This window comes from Spinacia oleracea, chromosome 4 (assembly GCF_020520425.1).
Source record: "Spinacia oleracea cultivar Varoflay chromosome 4, BTI_SOV_V1, whole genome shotgun sequence".
NCBI lineage: Eukaryota > Viridiplantae > Streptophyta > Magnoliopsida > Caryophyllales > Amaranthaceae > Spinacia > Spinacia oleracea.
Genome location: NC_079490.1, coordinates 145512825 through 145537007, shown reverse-complemented (window position 1 = coordinate 145537007; position 24183 = coordinate 145512825). Strand labels below are relative to the sequence as shown.

At 35.4% G+C, this 24183-nt stretch overlaps 2 protein-coding genes and 1 long non-coding RNA gene across 5 annotated transcripts; all 3 read left to right on the top strand.

The window, feature by feature from the left end:
• The first annotated feature begins 9084 nt into the window (after positions 1-9084).
• On the top strand, positions 9085-13076 carry LOC110793849 (uncharacterized). 2 transcript variants are annotated; one of them, XR_008919287.1, is made up of 4 exons: positions 9085-9254; positions 9511-9971; positions 10309-10428; positions 12571-13076. It is a non-coding gene; the product is annotated as an uncharacterized lncRNA (long non-coding RNA). The 2 variants fall into 2 exon arrangements; XR_002534820.2 differs by having other exon boundaries at positions 9090-9254; positions 9617-9971.
• Positions 13077-14972: 1896 nt separating this feature from the next.
• On the top strand, positions 14973-20590 carry LOC110793848 (protein DETOXIFICATION 46, chloroplastic-like). Its single transcript, XM_021998777.2, has 14 exons — positions 14973-15632; positions 15734-15828; positions 16853-16961; positions 17121-17176; positions 17756-17811; positions 18000-18138; positions 18258-18395; positions 18482-18550; positions 18643-18753; positions 19114-19242; positions 19353-19430; positions 19891-19962; positions 20051-20113; positions 20201-20590. Exons 1-14 carry the CDS (start codon positions 15179-15181, stop codon positions 20300-20302), a joined length of 1671 nt encoding a protein of 556 aa, XP_021854469.2. The 5' UTR covers positions 14973-15178; the 3' UTR covers positions 20303-20590.
• A 997-nt stretch (positions 20591-21587) lies between these two features.
• Positions 21588-23931, top strand: LOC110793846 (uncharacterized). 2 transcript variants are annotated; one of them, XM_056827209.1, is made up of 3 exons: positions 21588-22080; positions 23034-23246; positions 23277-23931. In XM_056827209.1, exons 1-3 carry the CDS (start codon positions 21925-21927, stop codon positions 23667-23669), a joined length of 762 nt encoding a protein of 253 aa, XP_056683187.1. In that variant the 5' UTR covers positions 21588-21924; the 3' UTR covers positions 23670-23931. The 2 variants fall into 2 exon arrangements, with proteins under 2 accessions (XP_056683187.1, XP_021854468.2); XM_021998776.2 differs by having other exon boundaries at positions 21589-22080; positions 23034-23931.
• Positions 23932-24183: the final 252 nt, after the last annotated feature.

Sequence of the window (24183 nt, the reverse complement as noted above, 5' to 3'; positions counted from 1 at the left end):
CACCACGGTACCACCCACTTAATAGAGCATATGCCATGAGTGAAATAGGAGGCCCACTCGGCCTCGTCCTGGCCTTGGTGCAAATACTTTCGGTTACCCAAGGCTATAGGGCGATAATGTTTAGGATCGACAGGAGCTTCTAAAAGCCTAAGTCGTTCCATGAGCCAAATCTGCAAAAAACAGGTACGATCAGAAAAATAATAATAAACGAAAGTCCTGCCTGGGACGCACTTTCAACGCCCAGGACCAGGCGCCAGAAATTCCGACGCCCAGCTCTGGGCGCTGAAAATCAGCTCCAGGCAGGGGGCTGTCGAGGCAAACGAAAAAAGAAAAGAATAAAAAAAATATGTGCGAATAAACGATCGATTACCTGCAGCAATAGGGGGCTCCCCTTAAAAATTTCAGACTTGGCATCCTTTTTTAACTCATCCGCGCTCAGTAAGGTCTCGGCAACAACCAACGGCATAATGGAATAGCAACTCTCCATCTGGCTGATCAAGGGGATCAACCTTATGTCACCGAACTCGCCATTGTTATTCGACAGTAAATAGTGGTTCAACAAGCAGAATACAAATGCTCGAATATTCAATTTCTGTTCGGTCATATTTTTACTAGGTCTAAAGTGATGTTTTACAAGCTTTGCCAAATTAACCTTATCACCCACAACGATCTCAGCGAGCATGTTAGCATCTAGTCCTAGGAAAAGCCCCTATAGTTGTTTTACCCTCTTCAACAGTGCCAGGGGTAGCAGGAGTAGCATTGATAGGATAACCAAGGATCGCGACAAATTCATCTGGCAAAGGGCATACTTCATTGCCCCGAAAGACAAAAACATGGTGATCAGAATCCAAAAAGTTCAGGGCCGCATACAGAAAGTTATAATCAATATTAATTTGTTGTAAGCCTAAGAATGCCTCTAAGTGGTATCCTTTCAACAAAGACTTTTCTGTGGGATTAAGGGCTCTTAGCCAGCGCCTAACAACTCGTTGGAGGGAGAAGGAAGGAATCGACATGGCAAAAGCAGGGAAGAATAAAAGCTAAGCAATTGCAAGATTGAGAGTGGTGAAAAAGAAAGACGTACTTAATTAACCCCTATATATACACGAAATCATCAAGTGACATCCTAATCCCATTCGGAAACGCGTTAAGAAACCCAGAACAAAAACTGCCAAAATAGCATTTCCAGCGCCCAAGGCTGGGCGCCCAAATCTTTAACGCCTGGCCAGGGGCGCCGGAAATATAGCCCAAGGCCCGGGTCCTTCAAAACGCGGAGCAGGAAAGGACTTAAAACCGTGTTAGTAGACACGAGGCCCTGCTGTAATCAAGATCAAGCCCAAAGCACCTTTAGAGCCCGAATAGTGAAAACAAATGTTAAAGCTTGTCGAAACTTAGACTCATCTCAAGAAAAAATATGTGTACATTTTTAAAGGCAATATAGAAAAAAATAAAAATCAAGGTCATTCTTCGAAACACAAAAAACAAAAAAATCAAGTCGTTGGTTTCTCAAAATTAAAAAAGCGTTTATTTGTCAAAAGATCAGTCCGGGCTAAAGTAAGCTCGATGTATTAATTATTGAAAAATGAAGCAAAACTTTGTCGCCCGGAAAATGAAGTCGCACTCCACGACTTCATCAAAGTAGCATACCACTACAAAGATCGCTCGCACGTACGAGCATGATCCCAAACACGATTAAGGACGTTATAAAATACGCACTTCTCTACGCAAAGAACGACCACCAAGTATAAATGCTTGGGGGCTAGAAAGAAATTAAAATATATATTTCAAAAGAGAGTATGCAAAGTTAAAGCAATATTCTCAGACTACGTTGTACGAAGTCCCGTGTTTGGACAATCTCAAAAGATAAAACCGGATTACGACCTCAAGACAAAGGTCGCCGTTGATACTTATACATAGTCCCCTAATCAAGGACCCAGGTAATGGCAAAAAACGGAGCCGTAAAGACTAGCTCAAAACCATGAAAGATGATGACCACGAGACAAAGGTCCGTCTAAGCACGTTGTCAACCCACATTCAGGTTGCAACTAAATTCGAGCATCCCTCGAAAGAATTCGCTCTTACAAGAATGAATAAAAATAAATTCTCAAAAGAAATCACAAGAACAAATGAAATAGGGACTTGCCCACCTCAATCGGGCAAGATCGCGGCACATACCACGCGAGTCCCAAATCGAAACGACGAATTCAGGTTCGCTCACCTCCAGCGGGCGGGGCGTCCACCCTTAGCGGACAAGGCTCGCCCACCTTCAACGGGCGGGGTCTGCGTCACTAACCGCGCAGGTCCTCAGTTTTCGAAAATGAAAAGAAAATAGAATCTTCAAAACAAAAACAGGCTCGCCATCTTCAGCCGGCGGGGTCTACGTCACAAACCGCGTAGGTCCTTATTTTCAAAACATCAAAACAGATTCGTCCACTTCTATAGGACGGGGTGTCCACCCTCAGCGGACAGGCTCGCCCACCTTCAGCGGGCGGGGTCTGCGTCACTAACCGCGCAGGTCCTTAGTCGCTGCAGCGATAACTTTTCCTGGTTTCCCTTTTCCAAAAATCAAAGGATGGTTTCCCTTTTCCAAAAATCAAAGGATGGTTTTCCTTTTCCAAAAATCAAAGGATCGTTTTTCCGTTTTTCCAAAAAAAAGCGATGTGCTGGATTTTCCTTCGTTTTACGTCCTATAAAAATAAGGGGGTTTTCTCGTTTAGCTAACCCTGAAAATGAGAATCTTTAAAAAACGTTTTACCTCGTGATTAGGCTTGGCCAGGCCTAGTTACACTTTATAGCTTTGATTTCGAAAACATCTTTAGATACTTCCAATGACGCGTGAGGAATGTGTTAACACTTCAAGTGATGACCCTTAAGTCAAATGTTATCACTCGGGGGCTCGTGAGACCCTCGCAAAATAGGTCACTTACACCATGGCTTGTAGGATGCACTCCGTCTAGTACTTTGACCATCGTCTCATCTCGAGACTCAGTCAAAGTGGGGGCTAACTGTAGACACCTACTTTTGTCACCATTCCCGAAAGGGAAGGTTCGATGATGAGAACATAAATCTCCACTTGGCAACACATCTCCTATAAAATAACGAATCTCAATCACCCTTTCATTTCAGCCAAAGCTACTATTTATAGAAACCTGCTAAGAATAGTAACTGCCGTAAAAGGTAGTTGTTAAAAGTGGCAAAGTCATAAAAGATAGAAACCTGTCAGAAATAGGTGTTGCACTCCAACATAAATCGTAAAAGAGATAGAATTTGCATTCCTGGTATAATTCGAAAATAAGAGTTACGTATTAATTAAATTCCTAACGAACCTAGAGTTCGTAACGGGCCCAGACGCATTCCGTCATAAGTTAATACGCATTAAAAGACTCGGATAAATCTCAAAAGCTCCGTATTCTAAGAGTCCAAATCAGACAAAGAACTCGGCCCAGATCCCATTTTCAACGCCTGGATCTGGGTGCCGAAATCTTCGGCGCCCAGCTCTGGGCGCTGAAAATGCCTGGGGCCGTTTTTTCTCCAGATTCTTTTTGGATCCGTATCTTAAAATCTATCTTTCCACACAATCTTTTCCTATAAATACATCCTAAAACCGACGTGAAAAGAACACACAATTCCATAACCTGAGTATTGACTCTAGCCTTAAGCCTAAGCCTCACGCTGCGAAATTGATCCGGCGTTCTGTCGCAATCGACCCAAAAGTCGAACAGAACGCGTCCTGCCCCTTGTAGCTTGATGAATTAAGCCTAAATACTGGAACATTGCTTAGAAACTCGAGATTCGTTAAATACAAAGGAGAAATAGCAAAGCCAAGTGGTTAGTTTTCTGAGAACCACAACGCACCTCTCAAGGGTGCGTTGTAATGTGTCCCTCATATGATTTAATCGCTTTCATTACTCTTTTACAAAATTTTCAAATATTAATTTGATTGATCTATCACGCCTAATAAGATAATACCTTGGACAATTGAATTATCATGCTAGGTACCTTAAATCAATCTAAATAAGATAATCACGATCGATTTAGTGTCATGTGTTGCATATTGCTAAAATCAATTCAGAATAGTTTAATAGTTTAACGCATGTCCCTTCAATTATTTATGCTGAGATAGTAAGGATAACCTGCCTCTGGAGTATTATCGATGAGCACTCCTCTCGGTAGTTACAGTCCCCTGAACTCTCAATCTCTACCCTGCTGGTGTACGTTGAGCGATCCCCACACCAGGGATCACAAGGGAACCTATGGCCTTCGTGGTCGAACATAATTGCACTCCCTTTATGTCACGATAACCGGGTTTTGTCAGTTTTTTCTCATTGTCGTTAAAAACTGAATGGCAACTCCTATATTACTAGTCGATTGGGTGTAAACTCACAGGAAATCCAATTACACTTGATCTGACAACGTCACGCCCACGAGGGACGAGGTCACGCATTAGCCTCGTGCTTTTTCGACCCCCTCACACCCTTAAATGTGACTCCTTTTGAAACAAGATTGTTGTATTTCAAAGCTATTTTCATAAGTTAAAGTGGACATGGCCTAAATACCTAAAGTAAATGCACGTGAATATTAATAAAACTTTAACGAAAATTTAGTACTTTTAAAAATAAAATTAAGTTCTTTTTTGCCAAGTGGGGTCAAGTGACCCCACTCCTTCTACGTTACCTCCACCACTACATGTGAACATTCTGATAGAAAATCGGTTAATATGGTTATTTTAGATCAATTATACTAAAATAAACCTTCTTGTTTTTGTATTTTATAACTTTTGTAACGTACAATTATGATCTAAGTTCAGTCAAATTAGGAAATCAAATCCAAACTCGAAAAATTCAGACCATAACACCTTATTTCAGGTAAAGAGAACATAACCTTAATTTTATATCAAGGAAAATATTACACAACTTGAGACTTAAATTTATCGATTCATCTCATTAGAAGGTGAATTGCAATTCAATCTTCTTACAAAATTTTGAACCATCTGCTAGAGTTTGTAACAATCCGAGCGAGATCAGCTCACTTGCCTCTTTATGCTACCAAAATCCGATCCAATTTATCGTAATTGATTAATTACATGATTTCAATGTAGCACAGTCTGATTCAAAATTTTCACCTAATTATCTAAGAGTCTCAACTTCCAAGCTAAATAATTTGCACTTGCATTGTTGGGGAGTAGAATGTTAATCAACATGTTTCTAGAGGTGACTTGCAGGCCAAGTAATATTTCAAGGGGTTGAATGAGAGAGTTTATTTACTTGCAATACACTACAAAAATGAGAGCCTTTTAGAAAAAAGTTTGCCAACCAATTTATGTAATGTTGCTAAATAGCAACACAGGTTATTTTCTTGGTTGCCAAATTTAAATATTAGCAACGGTTTTTTATTGGTTGCCATTGGAAACCATTTTTCTTACTATTTGTTGCTAGATGGCATCATATTTCTTGTTTGTAGCCATTTAGCAACTAACTATGGAAACATGTATATGATTTGTTGCAATTGGAAACAAATCATTTTTACTATTTGTTGCCAGATGGCATCATAGTATTGATTTGTTTCCATTTAGTAATAAAACATGGCAACGAGTACTTGATTTGTTGCCATTAGAAACAAGTAATTTCACTATCGGCAACTTTTGTGTAAGACCGCCTTACCGGAAAGACCACTTTGATTGATTAACTAATTGATTTTATTTCTTAACTAATTTGCTTTAGTGCTTAACTAACTAGTTTTAGTGCTTAACTAATTAGTTCCAGTGCTTAACTAATTAGTTCCAGTGCTTAACTATTTGATTTCATTGCTTAACTTACATGACAACAAGGTGGTCTTTTTTGTAAGACCGTCTCATATAAAAGTTTGTATTTCACTATTTGTTGCTAAAGTATGGAAGCAACTATTTTTTTGAACTAGATAAAAGAATATATAGTTTTAACAACACACTATGGAAACAAATGTTTGATTTGTTGCTATTGAAAATAAGTTGTCTTAATATTCGTTGCTAACATGGCATCAATTTTTTATTTTGTTTCCATTAGAAATAGATATGTTACAATTCATTGCTAAATTAGATGGACATTTACGTTAATGGAAGAAAGTTAGTTGAATCCATTTTAGCAACTAACTATGGCAACATGTATTAGATTTGTTGCAATTGGAAACAAATCATTTTAACTATTTATTGCTAGATGGCATCATAGTTTTGATTTGTTTTCATTTAGTAATAAAATATGGCAACGAATACTTAATTTTTTGCCATTAGAAACAAGTCATCGTACTATTGTTTCGAAAACATGGAATCAGATTATTATGTTATGTTATTAAGAAAAACAAGTACAGTAGTTTAAGCAACTCATTAAGGAAACAAATGTTTGATTTGTTGCCGTTGAAAATAAGGTGTCTTACTATCAGGTGCTAACATGACATTAGATTTTAATTTGTTTCCATTAGAAACAAGTAATGTTGAAATTCGTTGCTACGTTATATGGAAACTTCCTTATGATGAATAAAGTTCGTTGAAGCCGTTTTAGCAACAAACAATGGCAAGTGATTTTTATTTTATTGCCATTAGAAAGAAGTTTATGTTTTATTGTTTGTTGTCATAATGGCATTAAATATTTTATTGGTTGTCAATTCGTTGATAATTGAACATCTTTATCAACACGCAACAACAACGTACAAATATACATGCTATAACTTATTGTAATTACCAACTAGTGTTTGCCCCGAGCGATGTACTAGTTTCTACTTTGAGTAGTTAAATTATAAGTTCTAGCTTCTTGAGCTTAATATTAGACCAGGTATAAATCACAACTTAATTAATAAGTTATGATCGATAAGTTATGTTAGGTCCATTTAAATCCAGATACATTAAAAGGTGAATATATATAGCACACCTTATTGATTATCTTATTCAGACTTTTATGAAATTAGAGCTTATATCAACTTATTTTTCATGAAATAAGTAAAAACCTACAACTGTATATAACTAAAACATGTCTTTCTTACATCGAATTTGTACACATGTCAACTGAGTAATAACTGTATTATTTTAACAATAAAAAAATACAATTATTTATGTTGTGCAATATGACTTACCTAATAAATCGTTATAATTATATGTAAAATATTATAAATTCATAATTGTGATGATTTGATTTTTTTCCCATACTGACCAATCATTACAAATGAAATTCAAATAGCTCAAATATGGAAATTCAAATATTATTGGTGAAATTTGGTCTTATATATCTTTTCAAACGATTACTCACTTGAATTCATATGAACTTATTTGAACTTAGTTTTATCGGATATTTCATGAAATGCCCCCGAATTTTGCCATAATTCACCAAACGCCCATCAAGTTTCAATAATTCATAAAATACCCCTCACAATTCGTACAAATACCCAACATACCCTTACTAATAACGGACCGTTAGTTTGCCGTTAGCCAAGTTTCCAATTCACCCAAATGCCCCTATTCTGAAACTTATTTCACCAAATGCCCCTATTGTGAAACTTATTTCACCAAATGCCCCAAACTTAAATATAGCTATTTTGATGTTTCGGCGACTAGTTTTTGTGTTTGAAAGGTAGTTGTTAGTCACGGTTGACTATAAAAGCCCCTTTGCTGAATGGTTCTTGTAAGTTAGATGTTATTTTGATTTGATTTGCTAATTTTATAAGATTTTTGTCATGAGTTTTCTTTCAAAATCATCATCCACACCCAATGATCGAGTCCACATATATTAGAGTACCTACCAAATTTTGTTATTGTGGTAGGAAATTTGTCATTCGAAGCTCTGATACAACACTCAATCCATAAAGGTTATACTACAAGTGTGATCCTTGAAACAATCTGAGATGGTGCAAGGGAGTAGTTGAGCAAGAAAACAAGGGGCAACAACACGAAGGAAAATGCGGGGGAAGCTTAGACGAAGGAGAAAGTATTGAAAACAGGCGAAACAGTAAGATGCAAGAAGAATTGAAGTAAATGAAGAAGAAGCTTAAACAACAACAAAAAGTAGTCAAAGTTGTAATACTAATGGGGATATTGATGTTTGTAATTTTACTGTTTGTAATCATGAAGTAAACACAAGTAATGAGAAACAAATTCACATTTCATAAATAATTGATGTTGCATAATCTGCACAAAATACCAAACTGGGAAGCATTTCTGTTTTTAGCTTCACTTACAAAACATCTTTGCACCAACTACATTTAATGTTATTTTCTACTCAATGAATATGTGCAAGATCAAAACAAATGTTCAAAAAACTACCCCAAAAAGCATTAGCAGCTATACAGAAGAGCTTGTGGAACACCACTTCAACCTCCATTCCTACCACAATAACAAAATTTGTTAGGTACCCTAATATATGTGGACTCATTGGGTGTGGAAGATGATTTTGAAAGAAAACTCATGACACAAATCTTATGAAATTAGCAGAGTAAAGTAAAATAACATCTAAAATACAAGAACCATTCAGCAAAGGGGTTTTATAGCCAACCATGACCAAGAACCAGTTTTCAAACACAAAAACTAGCCGTCGGAACATCAGAATAGCTATATTTAAATTTGGGGCATTTGGTGAAATAAGTTTCATAATAGGGGCATTTGGTGAAATAAGTTTCAGAATAGGGGCATTTGGGTGAATTGGAAACTTGGCTAACGGCGGACTAACGGCCCGTTATTAGAAAGGGTATGTTGAGTATTTATACGAATTGTGAGGGGTATTTTATGAATTATTGAAACTTGATGGGCGTTTGGTGAATTATGGCAAAACTCGAGGGCATTTCATGAAATTTCCGTAGTTTTATTTATAATTAGAATTTGGGTAGACCTTTATGTAATTGATTTTTACTAGATTCTTTTTTATTATTAAAACTAATTTTTAGTTATTGAAAACTAACTTTTACTTGTTATAACTTATATGGAAACAAATTATTTCACCATACGTTTTTAAACAACTTTTACAACTTAAATATTCCAAAAAATTGGCGCCTTATAATTAAATTATTAATAAAAAAACCTCAAAAACAAAAAAGCTCCCAAAAGAAAGGAAAAGAATTAACACTGGCGTAAAGCCCTAGGAGAAGTTCTCACCGCCCTTTCTCCTTCTCTCCCGCTCCGAAGATTTCCATTATAAAAACCTTTTCTGCTTTCTCCTTCTCCCCTGCTCCTCCGCGCTTTCTCCTTCTCAGCCCTTTCCATCACGCCGTGGAATCCTTCGGCGTCGACGCTCACCGGATATGTAATTCTTCTCCTTTATCCTCATTTTTTTTTAATATGTTTTAAGTTTTAAATTTTAGGTTTCTATGGATTGAATGAATTGATTCTGGATTCACTATTAGAAAATTCTTCAAGTGCTTCCTTTCAACTGAGCTTATTTACTAAAAAGGCAGTACTTAAGGCACTGAAAATAAAATTAAAAATACATTTTCACAAGTGCAAGTGCACTTGAATACAAAACCAGTACTTGAACTCAAGTGTTACCTTTTGTATTCAAGTGCGGCTTAAAAAACGAGCAGCACAAACTAGGTTTCTCAAAAACAGGAAGGGGGTGATTTGTTTCTCATTTTGCTCAAACATTTTAATGCACTCATCACCTTCCAGCGAACAGTCGGCGCCGCACCACCACCTAGCCAATACGACAACGCCTGCACCACCACCTAGCCAATACGACAACGCCTGCACCACCACCTAGACAACACGAAGACACCGCATTGCTCTGGAAACTCTTAACTGTTGGTTGCTCCACCGCCTCTTCCAAACTAAGGCTCACAAGTGAGTTGGTTTTTGTTTACCAATTTTGTTCAATTTCTTCTTTGAACTCAATTTTAAAAGATGAATGGGGATTTCTTGGTGTTTGGATTGTGTGAATAACGGGAGAGAGAATGGCGGGGATCATGAGTTTACAGTCACGGCTGGTCTCGTCTTTCTTTGGCAACCGTATATTTCAAGTTCCCTGGTAATTCCTGTTTCTCTTTTTAATCTATGTTTTAGGTTAAATTCGATTTAAAATTCTTGTTCATATGGTTGAATCCAGCTTGATTGATTGGTTAGATTTTGCAAAGAATTTTCTGAATTTGATTTCCCAGTTAATAGTCCATACATTGAGGTTTTCAGTTGATGTTCTTTGCATTTTATTTGATTTTTTTGGCCTGAATATTCTGATTTCATGTTTTTTCCTGTATCAATCTGTGAATTAGTCCAAGCTGTGGTGAGTATTACATAAATTTATGAATTAATATCTTTATTTAACATATTCCCCTGATTTTTTTCTCCCTCTTTTTTTTTTTTTAAAGAATTGTAAAGTCAGCTTTGGCTTTACAAATATAGGTAGATCGAGCAAATAAGTCAACAACTTCAATCGAGCGTCCTGTATGAGCAGTTTTCCCAGTTTGTGACCGTTCTTTTCAATTAAGGTACACGTGAACTTCCTTCCCATCTTAGTAGTATCTTATTATACATACAGTTCACTCTCTATTCAAAGTCATTGCAAATGTTAAACTGGTGAATCGTGCATAAATTCAATGGACTTTTGGTGTTCGGAATCGAATTTGTATGTACTCTTGAGCACTGGTTCATTGCTTGCTTGGTTGGTTAGTTAGAATCAGTTGTATACAAAGGAGAAGTTGTTCAATAGCGGATACTAGAATAATATTTGGTCAGTTTTATTGATTTGTAATCTGGTATATATACAATATATTTTGCACAATATTCTTGTAATCTTTCCATATTAATAGTGTAACGTATATAGACTAATTAGCTAGCATAATCTCCTCCTTGATCTTAGCAATCAATCAAGGAACGTATATTGACTAATGTAGCTTGTATATATACCAGATTACAAAAATATTGTGCAAAATATATTACGAAATATTATCACTATCAGCTGGGTTGCTAATAATTAAATGTTTATGTTTCTCAATGTCGACATGACTAACTTAACACCCTTATTGTTAGAAACATTGGTGAGATGTTGAATCTAATTGTAAATGATTGCGAGGAAAAGCAACTTTAATTTTTAAAGAATGGGAGTTAGCTATTGTAACACAGGGTACTTGATTGCAGTAACTATGTAGAACAGGGATTCTGTTAGAAATTTCGCCTTACAAATTAAAGGGGTAATGGGGCTGTTAGAGAACTGGTTGTTGTAGTTGTGAATATGCTAGTTTCAAGGGATCCAATGGCATAGGTAGGCTGGTAGCAATGTCCATGGTGGTACTGTGATGATGATAGGTTTTACTTTGGATGTGTTTGTGCTAGTATTTAGAGAAATTAACCACGGGGATGGTGCCAATTTGAAGGCGCTAGTGTTGGGCCTGTGGCCACTATATGCTAATAGAATCAAAAGTTTAGAGAAGGAATAAATAGGCATGAAATAGTTTTGGCAGGCTGATGTTCACCCTGGAACGGAACCCTCATCTGCAAATTTGCAGTGCTTTTATTTTTAAGATTGCCTCGTGACAGGCTGAGACTTTTCATAGACAAAAAATAGACAGGTAATTTATCATTTGAATCATTTTATAGCACGAGGAATTCCTTTTGTTTTGTATGTTCTGCACGAGGAATTTATCATTTGAAACATATTATGTTCTGTGCGCCTGATTTTGACCGGTTCACTAGTGTTTTTGTTACAAGTGGTTATTGGTACTCCGTATAATGGATTTAAACCAAATTTATTGGAAATGATATGATGTTCATGGACTCAGCTGTTTAGTTTCCTTGGTTGTCTAAATAGCTGGTTTTAGTTATAACATAAGTCAAATATGTTTCTGAACTTTTGCCTGAACTCTGAAAGATAGAACCTTACTAAACACCCCATTTAATATGGAAGGAATTCCTATTCCAGTTTCTTTTGTTTTGAAGATAAGCTTTACCTTTTTGTTCATATTCAACTAGAGGCTATTACTCTATAAGATGACAATGGTGCCTGTATTTCTTAAGGTAGGGGATCCGAAGAAATGTGGATTAGTTATTAATCATGGGGTACTTGAATGCAGTAAATGTGAAGAACATGGCACTTTTGTAGGTGCTTTTTACAAAAAGGTAATAGGGCTGTTAGAGAACTGGTTGTTGTTGTGGTGAATATGATAGCTTCAAGGGATCTAATGGCGATGTTTGGCTGGTAGCAATGTCCATGGTGGATTGGTGGTACTGTGACAGTGATAGGTTTTACTTTATATTCAGAAAAACCACTGTGATGCTGCCAACTACGGAGGTCCTAGTGTTAGTGCTAGGCCTGGTTGCCACAATGTGCTAATACTCCGTAGAATCAGCTTTTGAAGGAAAAGATAGATGTGAAATAGTCATTGCAGGCTGATGTTTCATCCTGGCATTGAACCCATATCTGCAAATTTGTAGAGTTTTGATTTTTAAAATTGCCTTGTGATAGATGGCTAAGATGTCTTTCATTTCAGAGAGATTTGAATCCTTACAACAACAGTTTTTTGACTACATGTGTATGGTTTAACCTTTATGATAAGGTATAATGAGATATTTCATAGTCAACTTTGCTAATGCGGATGTTTTTCTTCAATAACTTATGAGACTTAAACAAACAGGTGCAACCACATTGATACACCTGAGATACCAACACAAGGAGTGATAGTACTGCAGGATCTGCGAATCTCTGCAATGTTGTTTTAGAGACCGGAGCTGACTAAATGATCTGGAGGATACTTGAGAATCAGAAGGAACTGACCTTTTTGTCAGGCTGATTGTCAAAGCAATAAATCTACCAACATATGCTTAAAGAAACAACAGATGCTATGAAGACTATGCAAGCTCAGATTCGTTTATGAAAATGTCATTTTGCGCCAATATTGAATGTTGATTATTAGAAGAAATTACATTGCTTTGTGTTATTTTTGGCTTGTTGGTTGAAACGCATTTGGACAATTAGTTTAGCAAATAGTATTTTTTTTCCCAGTGAAAGTAGGAACACAACTCTCATATTTAGGTTACAAAGTGCATATAGGTAATTGATTATATTATGCAATTTTGATGGGATGAGACTTATTTTGTAGGCTTTGAATTGATCTTTTAATGAAAGTTTTTATTTTTTATTCATTGTTGTAATTATTGTATAAAAAAATTAATTTAAATCTATTTCAGAAATTGAAAATAGAGCAGGTAGTGTAATGAAAGCAATGGAAAAGATATTTTGTTGCTAGATTTGAAAACCAAAAAATTATCTAGTGCAAATTTTGTTGCTAGGTTTGGCAACAAAAACCTAATTTGATGTTATTGGGTGCAAGAAAAAGTAAATGACTTGTTGCAATTATTAACAACTTAAAGAAATAATGCGTTGCCATTATTTGCAACAGAAATAATAATCTGTAGTTAATGTTAGCAACCAAATAAATAATTTCTTGCCATTTTTGGGAACCAAAAATAAATAATTTGTTGCTACTATTAGCAACCAAATAAATAATTTGTTTCTCCTACTAGAAACTAAAATAAATATTCGTTGCCTTTTTTTAGCAACTAATGTTATTAATTTGTTGTTATTTTAGCAACCAATGTTAAGTTATTGCTAGTTGTGGCAACCGTAGTTTAATAGTTTGTTGCTATTTCTAGCAACCAAAGTAAATAATCCGGCAACGTATTTCTACACATGGCAACCAATATGGCAACCATATTTCAAGGATGCAAAATGGCAACAAAATAGTTTGAGATTTAGTTCTTAATATCATATGGCAACCATCGTTTTAGTAACCATTATTTTTCGTTTCCAATCCGTTGCTAACTAGACTTGGAAATGAATTTCTTCAAAGTAGCAACAAATTTGAAGTGTTGCTAAAATGACTTAATTTTGTAATGTTTAAAACTCTATTTATTTTATTTAGTCTAGACTTTGATTTAAAGTATTTTGGTGGGCCGTTATGGTTCCAACTTGTAGTAAGACCATTAACTATTATTTATTGTTTTGAAAGTTAGTTAATTCCGCTGCGTAATTCTGGTACTAGCCTTAACCGTTATCACGGTGGCGGTAATACTTTAGTAATTCCTTTATTTGAAAGTTGGAAAATGGTTTTATAAAGGCAAATAATTATTAGGGTGTTACAAAGTGGTATTTGCAGAACTCTAGTTTAATAATGATTTTTGATTTTAATTTAAATAATTTCGATTATTTAGGAGTTATTTCTTAATTATTTTTGAAAATTATTATTACTCTAAGTGAGAAAAGAGTAGATTAAGAAGGACATATTTAGTTTAAGTATACATGTAAGTGTCTTTTATGTGCTAAGTGGTTACTTAATTGGAATGTGTTTTAAGCTTGATCATGTTTTGTGTTGCTTTATGTGATTAATTACATCATAATTCACGACTAAGCATATTCTTGTGTATTGAAATTATATGGCTCAACGAACTTAAACTGTTTTCATTTTTTGGGGGTCGATTTCTTGTATGGGTACACGTCAGCAAGACTTTTAAGTTGTGTGTTTTCAGGATTTAAGAATGTTGCCTTCAAAGTTTCCCAATCTAGGACAGTTAGAGAAGCTTGATAGTGAGACTCCACATTTATATGTGAAGAAGATTGAGTTTGCATGCATATTACAAAATTTTGAACCATCTGCTAGAGTTTGTAATAATCCGAACGAGATCAGCTCACTTGCCCCGATCCAATTTATCGTAATTGATTAGTTAAATGATTTCAAAACAACACAGTCTAATTCAAAAATTTCACCTAATTATCTTAGAGTCTCAACTTCCAAGCAATTTTTTTTGCCAAAACTTGGTTCAAAATGGATAAATCCATCAACTAATCAATTATACGTAAGAAAATTATGTACCAAACTAGGACATGCCCACTGCTCTATTAAAGCCATCTTAAGCATTCGATTCATATCATCCTAAGTTTGGACCCTCGCGGGCAAAATCCGACTCGATTGCTACTCGAATGGGACAGTGTGGGTTGATCATATTGTACATTTGTACTCAATCACATTATCAAGTTATCAACTAAAGAAACGACCAAGTTGAATATCCCAAACATGCAAGTTGTACATCCCCTCACTTCGCTTAGCTCCACAAAATTCGATTTCTTTTATCATGCTATACCTGCATTGTTTCGGCTACCACCATTCAAACCTTTCTTCCCAAATCTCATACTCCTAATTTTGTTGCAATTTATTCTGTATTTTTGCAATTAATCAATCACCCACAATGCAATTCAAAGCCATAGTGTCTTCTTCCCCATACATTCAATTCAAACTCCCCATAATCAACCAGAATTCTCTTTCCTCCCATTTTCGGCGCCCCAAAACCTCCCCAAAACCCTTCAATTTATGCATTTCTAAATTCCGCCCAAATCCCAGAAATTTGCGAAAAAACTGTTGCATTAGCCCTAGCCAGGAATATCTGGGTGAAAATCTTGAAACCCATGAACCAGAATCTGAGATTAGTGGTTTTGAAATTAACCCAGAAAATCAAAACCTCCAATTTCCAAAACCCACAAATGAGGTTGATGATTTTGCTAATCAAAGTACTTGGGATCAAATATTTGAGATTATCAAGTTTTCTGGGCCTGCGACTGGGCTCTGGATTTGTGGCCCTTTGATGAGTCTCATTGATACTGCTGTTATTGGTCAAGGCAGCTCACTTGAGCTTGCTGCTTTAGGTAATTTTGATTCATGTTTTCAGGTTTGATTATGATTATGATTATAATATGATTATGATGATGCTGATAATGGTGTTTATGCAAAAATGTTGAATGGGCAGGTCCAGCAACTGTGTTATGTGATTATGTTGGATTTGTGTTTATGTTTCTTTCAATTGCTACTTCCAATATGGTTGCTACTTCACTAGCTCAAAAGGTCAATTGCTTTACCATCTTTCATAATACGTACTTTGTGTACTTACTAGATTGTTAGTAATGGTTTGCCATTAATAAGCTCCAAAATGTCCGGGTTTGTGTTTAAATAAGTTCTGATCAAATTGAGGTGAAGAGAACACACCCCGAGTAAAAAGGATAACGTATAATGTTTACTATGCTACAACAACGAAAATAACAAAGCCTTAACCCCAAAAGGACAGGGCGGCTGTAGCCTGTATGAAACAAGATTTCATCTCCTACAATTTGTTTGTATAAGAGGAAATCGAGAGAAAGGGAGGGGACAAGTTCCCTTGTTTGGATAAGGGGTTGGAATGAGGGATCAGTTTCCTCTCCCTCTTCAATAAACAAAACCATCCCTCCAAAAGTGGAGAGATTCGAGGGAAAATGGTGCCCCACCCCTTCCCTGCTACCTTGTAATCCAAATAAAGGACTATGGTTGCCAACATAATTCATTTTCCTCATTCACTTGTATCTAAATTTATTATGCCATATTGCTATATATAAAGAACAAAAAAATTGACAAGATTTTACCACAACAGTCAAACATATCCTATTATCAAGAAATTGAGGAAGTACTTTTTGTTGGCCTTTTTCTTGGTTGAAATGATGGGAGATTGATTATCGCCCTGGTGTATAATCTAGGAATGAGATATTGTTTCTCTAAGTGTTTTAACGTTCTAAAAGACCGAAACTATTGTGGTATTGGGATTAATATTGACATTAATGTCCACTTGAGTGTTAGATCCTTGAGAATAAAATTTCTCCGTCATCGATAGTTTTGGAGAAATATTGTCATTTGTCATACTGATAATTGTTAATGTCAACTACATCATACATAGACAACATAACATGACATACATATATCAATGATGGTGGGAACTGAAACTATCTATAAACAACATTGACAATCTATTCAGACTGTGTAATCTTCATATATTGCGGGTCATAATTGCTGTATAATATTGCACACTAGGTCACGATCTGTTGGCATGTAATTGATGCAGGATGAAGATCAAGTGCAGCATCAGATATCTATGTTACTGTTTATGGGTCTGGCAAGTGGAGTGTTGTTGCTTTTGCTGACAAAATGCTTCGGTGAATGGGCTTTAACTGGTAAATAAATTGGTACAGGATCTTCGCTGCTATCACATGTCAACTTCTCATAAAAATACCTTATTTTCCATCTTAACTTTGAGTCCCCTTGTTAAGAATATTGTGTTGGTTTTCCGTCCCAGAGTACCACCATATCATTTGCTGTGCTTCCATTTTCAGGTTTTGTGGGAGTGAATAACGTGCATCTTGTGTCTGCTGCGAATTCATATATACAGGTTTGTCTGCTTCTGATGTGTTATATTCATTTTACTGTGTATTCGATAATGTGCAGTGTTCATCTTGCTATGTCAAAAGTACAAATGAATATCACTACGCTTTAAATGTTATAATACTCCCAAATAAGGTATGGTAAATGTATATATGTATCTGTTAGATTTTACTTTTTTTTTTTGAAATTAGTCCCTTCCTTTCTTACCCTAAATCCAAAAGTATTTTCTGGACTGAATGGAAAATCAGGAGACCCTTTATAATGAGCTATATCGTCTCCTCTCTGCACCAAATGATTCTTTGTTCTTTTGTTGAGGTACTGAGCACTATCTCATGTTTTGTGAATGAATCTACTTTGCTGCCATTATAGTAGTTTGTTTATCTGACAACCATATCTGATCAATAAGAGGCGAGTTGCTGGACTTTTGAGCTCTTGCTCTCAGTTAAATTATTTGTTTTTCCTACTTTTTTCTTTTGATAACTGTACACCCTCGTATTTATTCTTTAGTTTTCTGGTGCTTACGTTCCCTTCAGCTTATCTGTTGTAATTTTGTGGCTAATTTTTTTTCTTTTGCGTGGGTTGCTAGATTCGCGCCTTAGCATGGCCTGCCATCCTTGTTGGATCTGTTGCTCAGAGTGCCAGGTAAGTCTTACTGATTACTAACCTCTGATAAAAGGAGTATGTAATCGGCTGCTTTTAGCACTTGGCCTGCCTAAATACACAAATAACGTAATTGTTCTCGTTGTATTATTAATGTCAGCATTGTCACGTTATCAACCATAAGCCTCAACTATGTGATAGTGTACTGATTTCCTTCCTGTAATTTCCAGTCTAGGCATGAAAGATTCCATGGGACCATTGAAGGCCCTGCTCATTGCCAGTGCTCTCAATGGAATGGGTGATTTAGTACTTTGTACCTTCTTAGGTTATGGGATAGCTGGTGCAGCATGGGCAACTGCAGCATCACAAGTATGTTGACTGCGTATAATCCTTCTTTGTTTTCAGTGTTCAGCCATTTCAAATGTTTCACCATTTCATTAATTGCATATTTCTATTAACAACTTTTAATTGTGGGAATAATCATTCAGATTGTTGCAGCTTATGCAATGGTTGAAGCTTTGAATAGGAAAGGATACAATGGGTATTCTTTTTCAGTTCCATCACTTTCTGAACTGCAAGAGATATTTGGGATTGCTGCCCCTGTCTTTTTAACCATGGTTTCAAAGGTTTACCATTATAGTGGCTTCACATTTGATCATTTGCATTTTATCCTTTTTATTTCAAATCAATTTATTCTTCTAATTTCTATTAGGTGACCTTCTATGGATTGCTTATTTATTTTGCTACGTCTATGGGTACGCATGTAGTGGCCGCTCATCAGGTTAGCTAAACCTACCTTATGTTCAGTGATTTTAAATTCTATTGCATACTCCCGTCAAATAGGTTTTATGTTTTGAACCGACTGCTGTGTAGGTCTTGCTTAATATATTTGGCATGTGTTCAGTATGGGGTGAGCCCCTTTCTCAAACTGCACAATCATTTATGCCAGAGCTATTGTATGGAGCCAACCGAAGTTTAGTAAAGGTAATTGTTGTCCATGACATTGCATTACTAATCCTCCCGCAGTTTTCCAATAACTTTAACATAGAGAAATTGAGCACTCATCAACCCATGTGTTTAGGAGAGGGATGAGAATGATTACCCATGTGATGAGGGGAGAGATAGAGGAAACCATTTTCTACAAAAGGAATGTTAACCATATTTCAAAGTAGACCAAAAAGGAAAGTGTTATTGATATTATTAGCAAGTATAGAGAGTGACACATGATGGTATAACTTAACATTATATGCAGTAGGTACAGTCAAAATCTCAAAGATATATTCCTTATTCCCATTTAAGGCTTTTATGATATCCTAATTTCATGTAGTTTGTTTTTACAAACAGGCGAGATCTCTATTGAAGTCTCTTTTGATAATAGGAGTGTCTGTTGGACTCCTTCTAGGAACTGCCGCAACAGCTGTCCCGTTCCTTGTTCCTAATTTCTTCACATCTGATACAGTAGTGATAGGAGAGGTTGGTTAAGTTTGTTACACATTTCACCCGGTCTCTGTATTTTGGTTTGAAAGGTTGTGAACAACTACTGATACTTCCTTTTGAGTGACGGAAGTTGTTTATTTATGCAGATGCGCAACGTTTGGATATGTTTTTTCCTTGCTTTGAGTGTCACTCCTTGTATACTGCCCTGCGAGGGTACATTGCTGGTAATGTTTTAGCTTGCTTCCTTGTTCTGATAAAAATTTACCTTTTCGTTGCTTATAAGTATATGTTCCCAACTACTGGAGCTATATTTAGAAGTATCACACTCAATATGTTGGCTGACAAGTGGCAACACGTCAATTATTGATCCAACCCGACTAAAACTAACTCATAATCTTGAAACGTCCCTGAAAAGTTAGCTCAAAATTCTAACCCAAAAGTCGAGCTTGATAAAAAATGTACCAAGTGAGTAGAATTCAAATGCCCAATAAATAGCGGGACAATTATGCACTTGAAACCTGGAAATTTATGTTGATAGACCCAAACCCTACTCTACTGAGTACTGACCGTTTGACATGTGCTGCTGTATTGAATCATCTATACGTTCAACTTCTGTAACTATAGAGATGATCAACAGGTAACAGATTGAGAATTTGGGATACCCTTTTTTTTTTTCATGTGCAGGCTGGGAGGGATCTCAAATTCATTAGTATATCAATGAGTGGATGTTTCGCTTTTGGCGCACTTGTATTACTGGTATCTTACTGATCTTCCTTGAAACTATTTACAAACGCAATTGTCTCCCTCCCTGAGTGTAATTGATGCATATTTCTGCCTTTGTCAGTTCGTGAGAAGTCAAGGATTAGGCTTAGCAGGCTGTTGGAGTGCCCTTGTTGGATTCCAATGGGTAACTTTTTTTTTTTTTTTTCAAGTTTTGTACAACAGAGTATCTCATATTTGGCATCTTCTGACAAACTACATAAAAAACGCCCAGGCACGCTTCTCGATTTCTCTGAGTCGCCTTCTTTCTCCTAGTGGTGTACTGTTCTCAGAGGATCTTGATCGTTTTAGATTGGCCGATCTGAAAGTAGCTTAGGCGATGAAGGATTCAACCAACATCTTCACCGAATCAGAGTAAGATGAATTTGAATTTGGTGCTTCAAAGTATAAAAATCATACCAAAACGAAGTTTTGATATGTACAGTCATAAAAACTACCTAGTACATTAGTTCGTGGTTATTCTTTTGCAAGCATTGCAACTGTAATTCTCTGAAACTTGTAATATCAGTCTGCACTCTCCAGAGATAGGATTATACATGTAATCTCTAAGGTGAATTGTAATTATAATATCATAATCCATTCTTTTTGTTTGTTGTTTTACCAATTCAACTATCCTTTAATATCTATGGCCAAAATTAGATGCTTGTGAAATCCTGTCATCTCGGATTTTAGGCTTAACGCGTGGTCAAAATGAAGACATTTAAGTTGACTTTAAAAAATAAACATAAATACATACGGATTACTGGGATATATGATCTCATGCTTACACCAGACACGATCCATTGCCATCTTTAAATTAATTTCTCTAATCCTTCCGCCCATCGAACAATTCTAAATTAATATCGCGTAGGTCCAAGAAGTATGGTTTGTAAATATGGCGTAATTTATGATGGACAAAGACGGCCATGGTAGTAGTACTACTTAGGAGTTAAGAGAGTCATAGTAGGTTACCTAATTAATTATCCAATATAGACCAAAAGCACATCACAATAAAAAACACATAAAAATGGATATTAATTATGATCAAACAATATTGCATTTAATACCTCCAAATTACTGACACGCCTCTCTTTCTCTCTCCTTAAATACATTAATTAAAACTTACCTTACCCCACAACTCTTCAGTATCCTCCCTTCTTTATTTTTATTTTTATCCTCTATCCCACTATTGTGTTGCACTTTCTATACCACTCCATTATATTCATCCCAATTCATTTAATTAACGTTATGTTCTTAATTTTTAATGATCTTCTAGTTTGAAATCTTGCCGTTGTTTAAAATTTTAAAAAATCTATTCATTTATTTCTAACATGTAAGGAAAAAGTAGTGTCATATATATCTTGTCCATTTATGCTTTATAATTTTACAGATACAAAATTAATATAATATGCTCAAAGAAATGAAGTGACAAATGCACACAGTCAAAACAGAAATATAAAAAAATTATCAAAAATAAAAAATAAAACAGGAATATCAATAAAAAACGAGGTTTTTTTAATTTTTTTTTTTAAATATAAGAGTGTAATTAATGTGTACTCGTACACGTTAGACCGATACAGAGTATAAAACTCTAGGAAATGAGATGCACTAGTGGGATAGAGGAGTCGAAATGTCTTAATTTACGCTCCTTTTCTAAAACAATAAATTCCAACACCAATAAAACCAAAACTAATTAATGGCCTTATTTAATTGTTTTCTCACACCCAATTCCAAACCGAATTTAATTATCATCATTTTCTTCCCACCCCGTAATAAATTCGAACTTCCCCTTTTCCTCAATAAATATTTAATATTTATATTTATATTTATTTATCTTCTCCTTATATTATTCTCCCATTTCTCCTAAACTCCACATTCTTTTTTTCTCTTTTCTTCATTTCTCTCTCTGTTTATTTTTTTTTTTTTTTATAAAAAATTTCTGGGCAAAGAATTTGAATAATGGCAGCTGATGTTAGTACGATGCAGATTAAAAGCGAAGCGAAATCTGGTTTAATTACTCGTGATTTTCTTGGTGGGTGTTTTGGTATTGAATCCAAAGAGTTAGACCTTGATTTGCATGTTCCTACTGGCTGGGAAAAACGTCTTGATCTTAAGGTATATTTAATTTCATTTCAATTCTCTGTTCATCATTTCTTCGTTACCCGAGTCTGTGTTTAATCAATATTCAATACTCGAACCCACGAACTCTTGAGTCTTGAGTCTTGATGATGATGTGATCATGTATTAATTTGTGGAGTTTAGTTCATTAAAATTCGTACACTTTTCTTCGTTCTTAATTAGTATAGTTTGAACATTGAATCTTATTTTAATTTTTGACGTACTCGTATTTATTGGATTTAGAAATTTATTGCATCATTTAATGGAAAATAATAAATGCTACGATGATGAATGTGTGACTTTGTGCATACTCCGTATTTGATTGCTCACGCTCACGTTCGTTTTTTTTTCTTCTATTTGTATTTCCTTTTTTATTTATCAAATAATTACTTGAAACCAATAAATAATAATTTTTTCTCTGATCATATCTGTCAATATTTAGATGTTATAAGTACAAACCTTTGATTATCCAAGTTTTAATCTTAAGAGTAAAGACAATTACATGAGTATTAGAAATACTCTAAAATGGAATATTATTTAGAAACGGATGTATTTAAAGTGACAATTATTTAGAAAGTGAAGGAATATTTTAAAAGTATTTAAAGGATATAGGACATAGTTTTTATAATTCTTAGAAACATAAATGGTAAAAATTCAATCTCAAAGACTGAGATTTAGTAAATACTCCGTAATTAATAGTGTAGTTTTTGAAAACGAAGGAAAAACCAAGGCTGTTTGTTAAATGTTAATTGTGTTGTAGGGAATTTCGAGACTATAGGAGTACCGAGTACGTATTTACTGTGTTGTATTTTCTTATACGGAGTAGATAGGGATTTTATTATGTCTAGTAGCACGTCCTCTCGTAGAGTATATTGTTTTAGGTGGTGTGTTGTTATTGTTATTGTTATTGTTATTCTTAGTGTTAGGGAATTGACTTGTAAAATTTGCAGTCAGGAAAAGTGTTCATACAAAGATGCAAGGCAGCAAATTCAGCATCAGCATGTGAAGAGAGGAATACAGCAAAAGAGAAAGAGAAAGAGAAAGAGAGTTCCCCAAAACCAAAAGATACATCAAATATAAAGTCATTAATTGAGCAGCCAAGTTTGAACCTAAAATTAATCCCTAATAACAATAATAATAATAATAATAATAATAATAATAATAATAATAATAATAATAATAATAATAATAATCCAGGTTCAAGTTATACAAGTGTGTGTACTTTAGATAAGGTAAAGTCAGCTCTTGATAGAGCTGAAAGAGCCTCACCGACGTCATCATCAACATCATCCTCGTCGTCATCTAAGAAGAAGCGTTGGACGATGATGATGTCATCGAGATCGAGTGTACGGTCATCATCACCCTCGAATTCATTGTCGTTGTCGATTGGTGAAGAAGAGATGAGGGATTCATCTTGTCATCATCAGAATCAAGGGTTGTTGGTTGCAGCAGCTTGCCCTGCTTGTTTGCTATACGTCTTGATATCAAAGAATGACCCCAAATGTCCCAAATGCAATTCGCTTGTTCATTTGCCTGCGATCATGATGAATAAGAAGCCCAAGATTGATCTCAACATATCAATATGATTTGGATTTGGAATTTGGAATTTGGAATTTCATGGTAGATAATACTTGGAGATCGAATATTTGGTTTATTACTTACGGAGTACTTTATTACGGAGTAATTAATATGGATAGAGATGGGCAGGCCAGCTTATCAAATGATGATAATAGTTACGTAGTATGAGGTTAATAGATAGTTTAAATGAATACACAAATAGATTTGTACATTTTTCAAAAGTTACACATGATTCAGGAGAATTATCGATTTCGATCTTTTATCAATTCATTTGTCAGTCTAATCCTAATTGTTTTTGTATACTTGTTGTTCCAATATTAATTGGAACAGGGACGAGATTTATTGAACAGGGGTGTGTTACTTGTGCATAATGCACCTCCCACAACTCCACAAGGTTTGGATAGTTGGGAATGCCATTATCCATTAGGGTGACACCATCAAATCGTTTAGGCTGCTATGACAAATTAGCCTGCTATGGTCTATGGCATCTTTGGGCTATGAATATCATGCTCACTGATGCCA

What these genes read in the sequence shown, in the direction of transcription:
- LOC110793846 (XM_021998776.2), top strand. Translation starts at nt 21,925, where the DNA reads ATGGCAGCTGATGTTAGTACGATGCAGATTAAAAGCGAAGCGAAATCT. An exon ending in AAAAACGTCTTGATCTTAAG is followed by an intron (nt 22,081 to 23,033) that starts GTATATTTAATT and finishes TAAAATTTGCAG; the next exon opens with TCAGGAAAAGTGTTCATACA.
- LOC110793848 (XM_021998777.2), top strand. Translation starts at nt 15,179, where the DNA reads ATGCAATTCAAAGCCATAGTGTCTTCTTCCCCATACATTCAATTCAAA. An exon ending in CGGTGAATGGGCTTTAACTG is followed by an intron (nt 16,962 to 17,120) that starts GTAAATAAATTG and finishes TTCCATTTTCAG; the next exon opens with GTTTTGTGGGAGTGAATAAC. An exon ending in CCAACCGAAGTTTAGTAAAG is followed by an intron (nt 18,754 to 19,113) that starts GTAATTGTTGTC and finishes TTTTACAAACAG; the next exon opens with GCGAGATCTCTATTGAAGTC.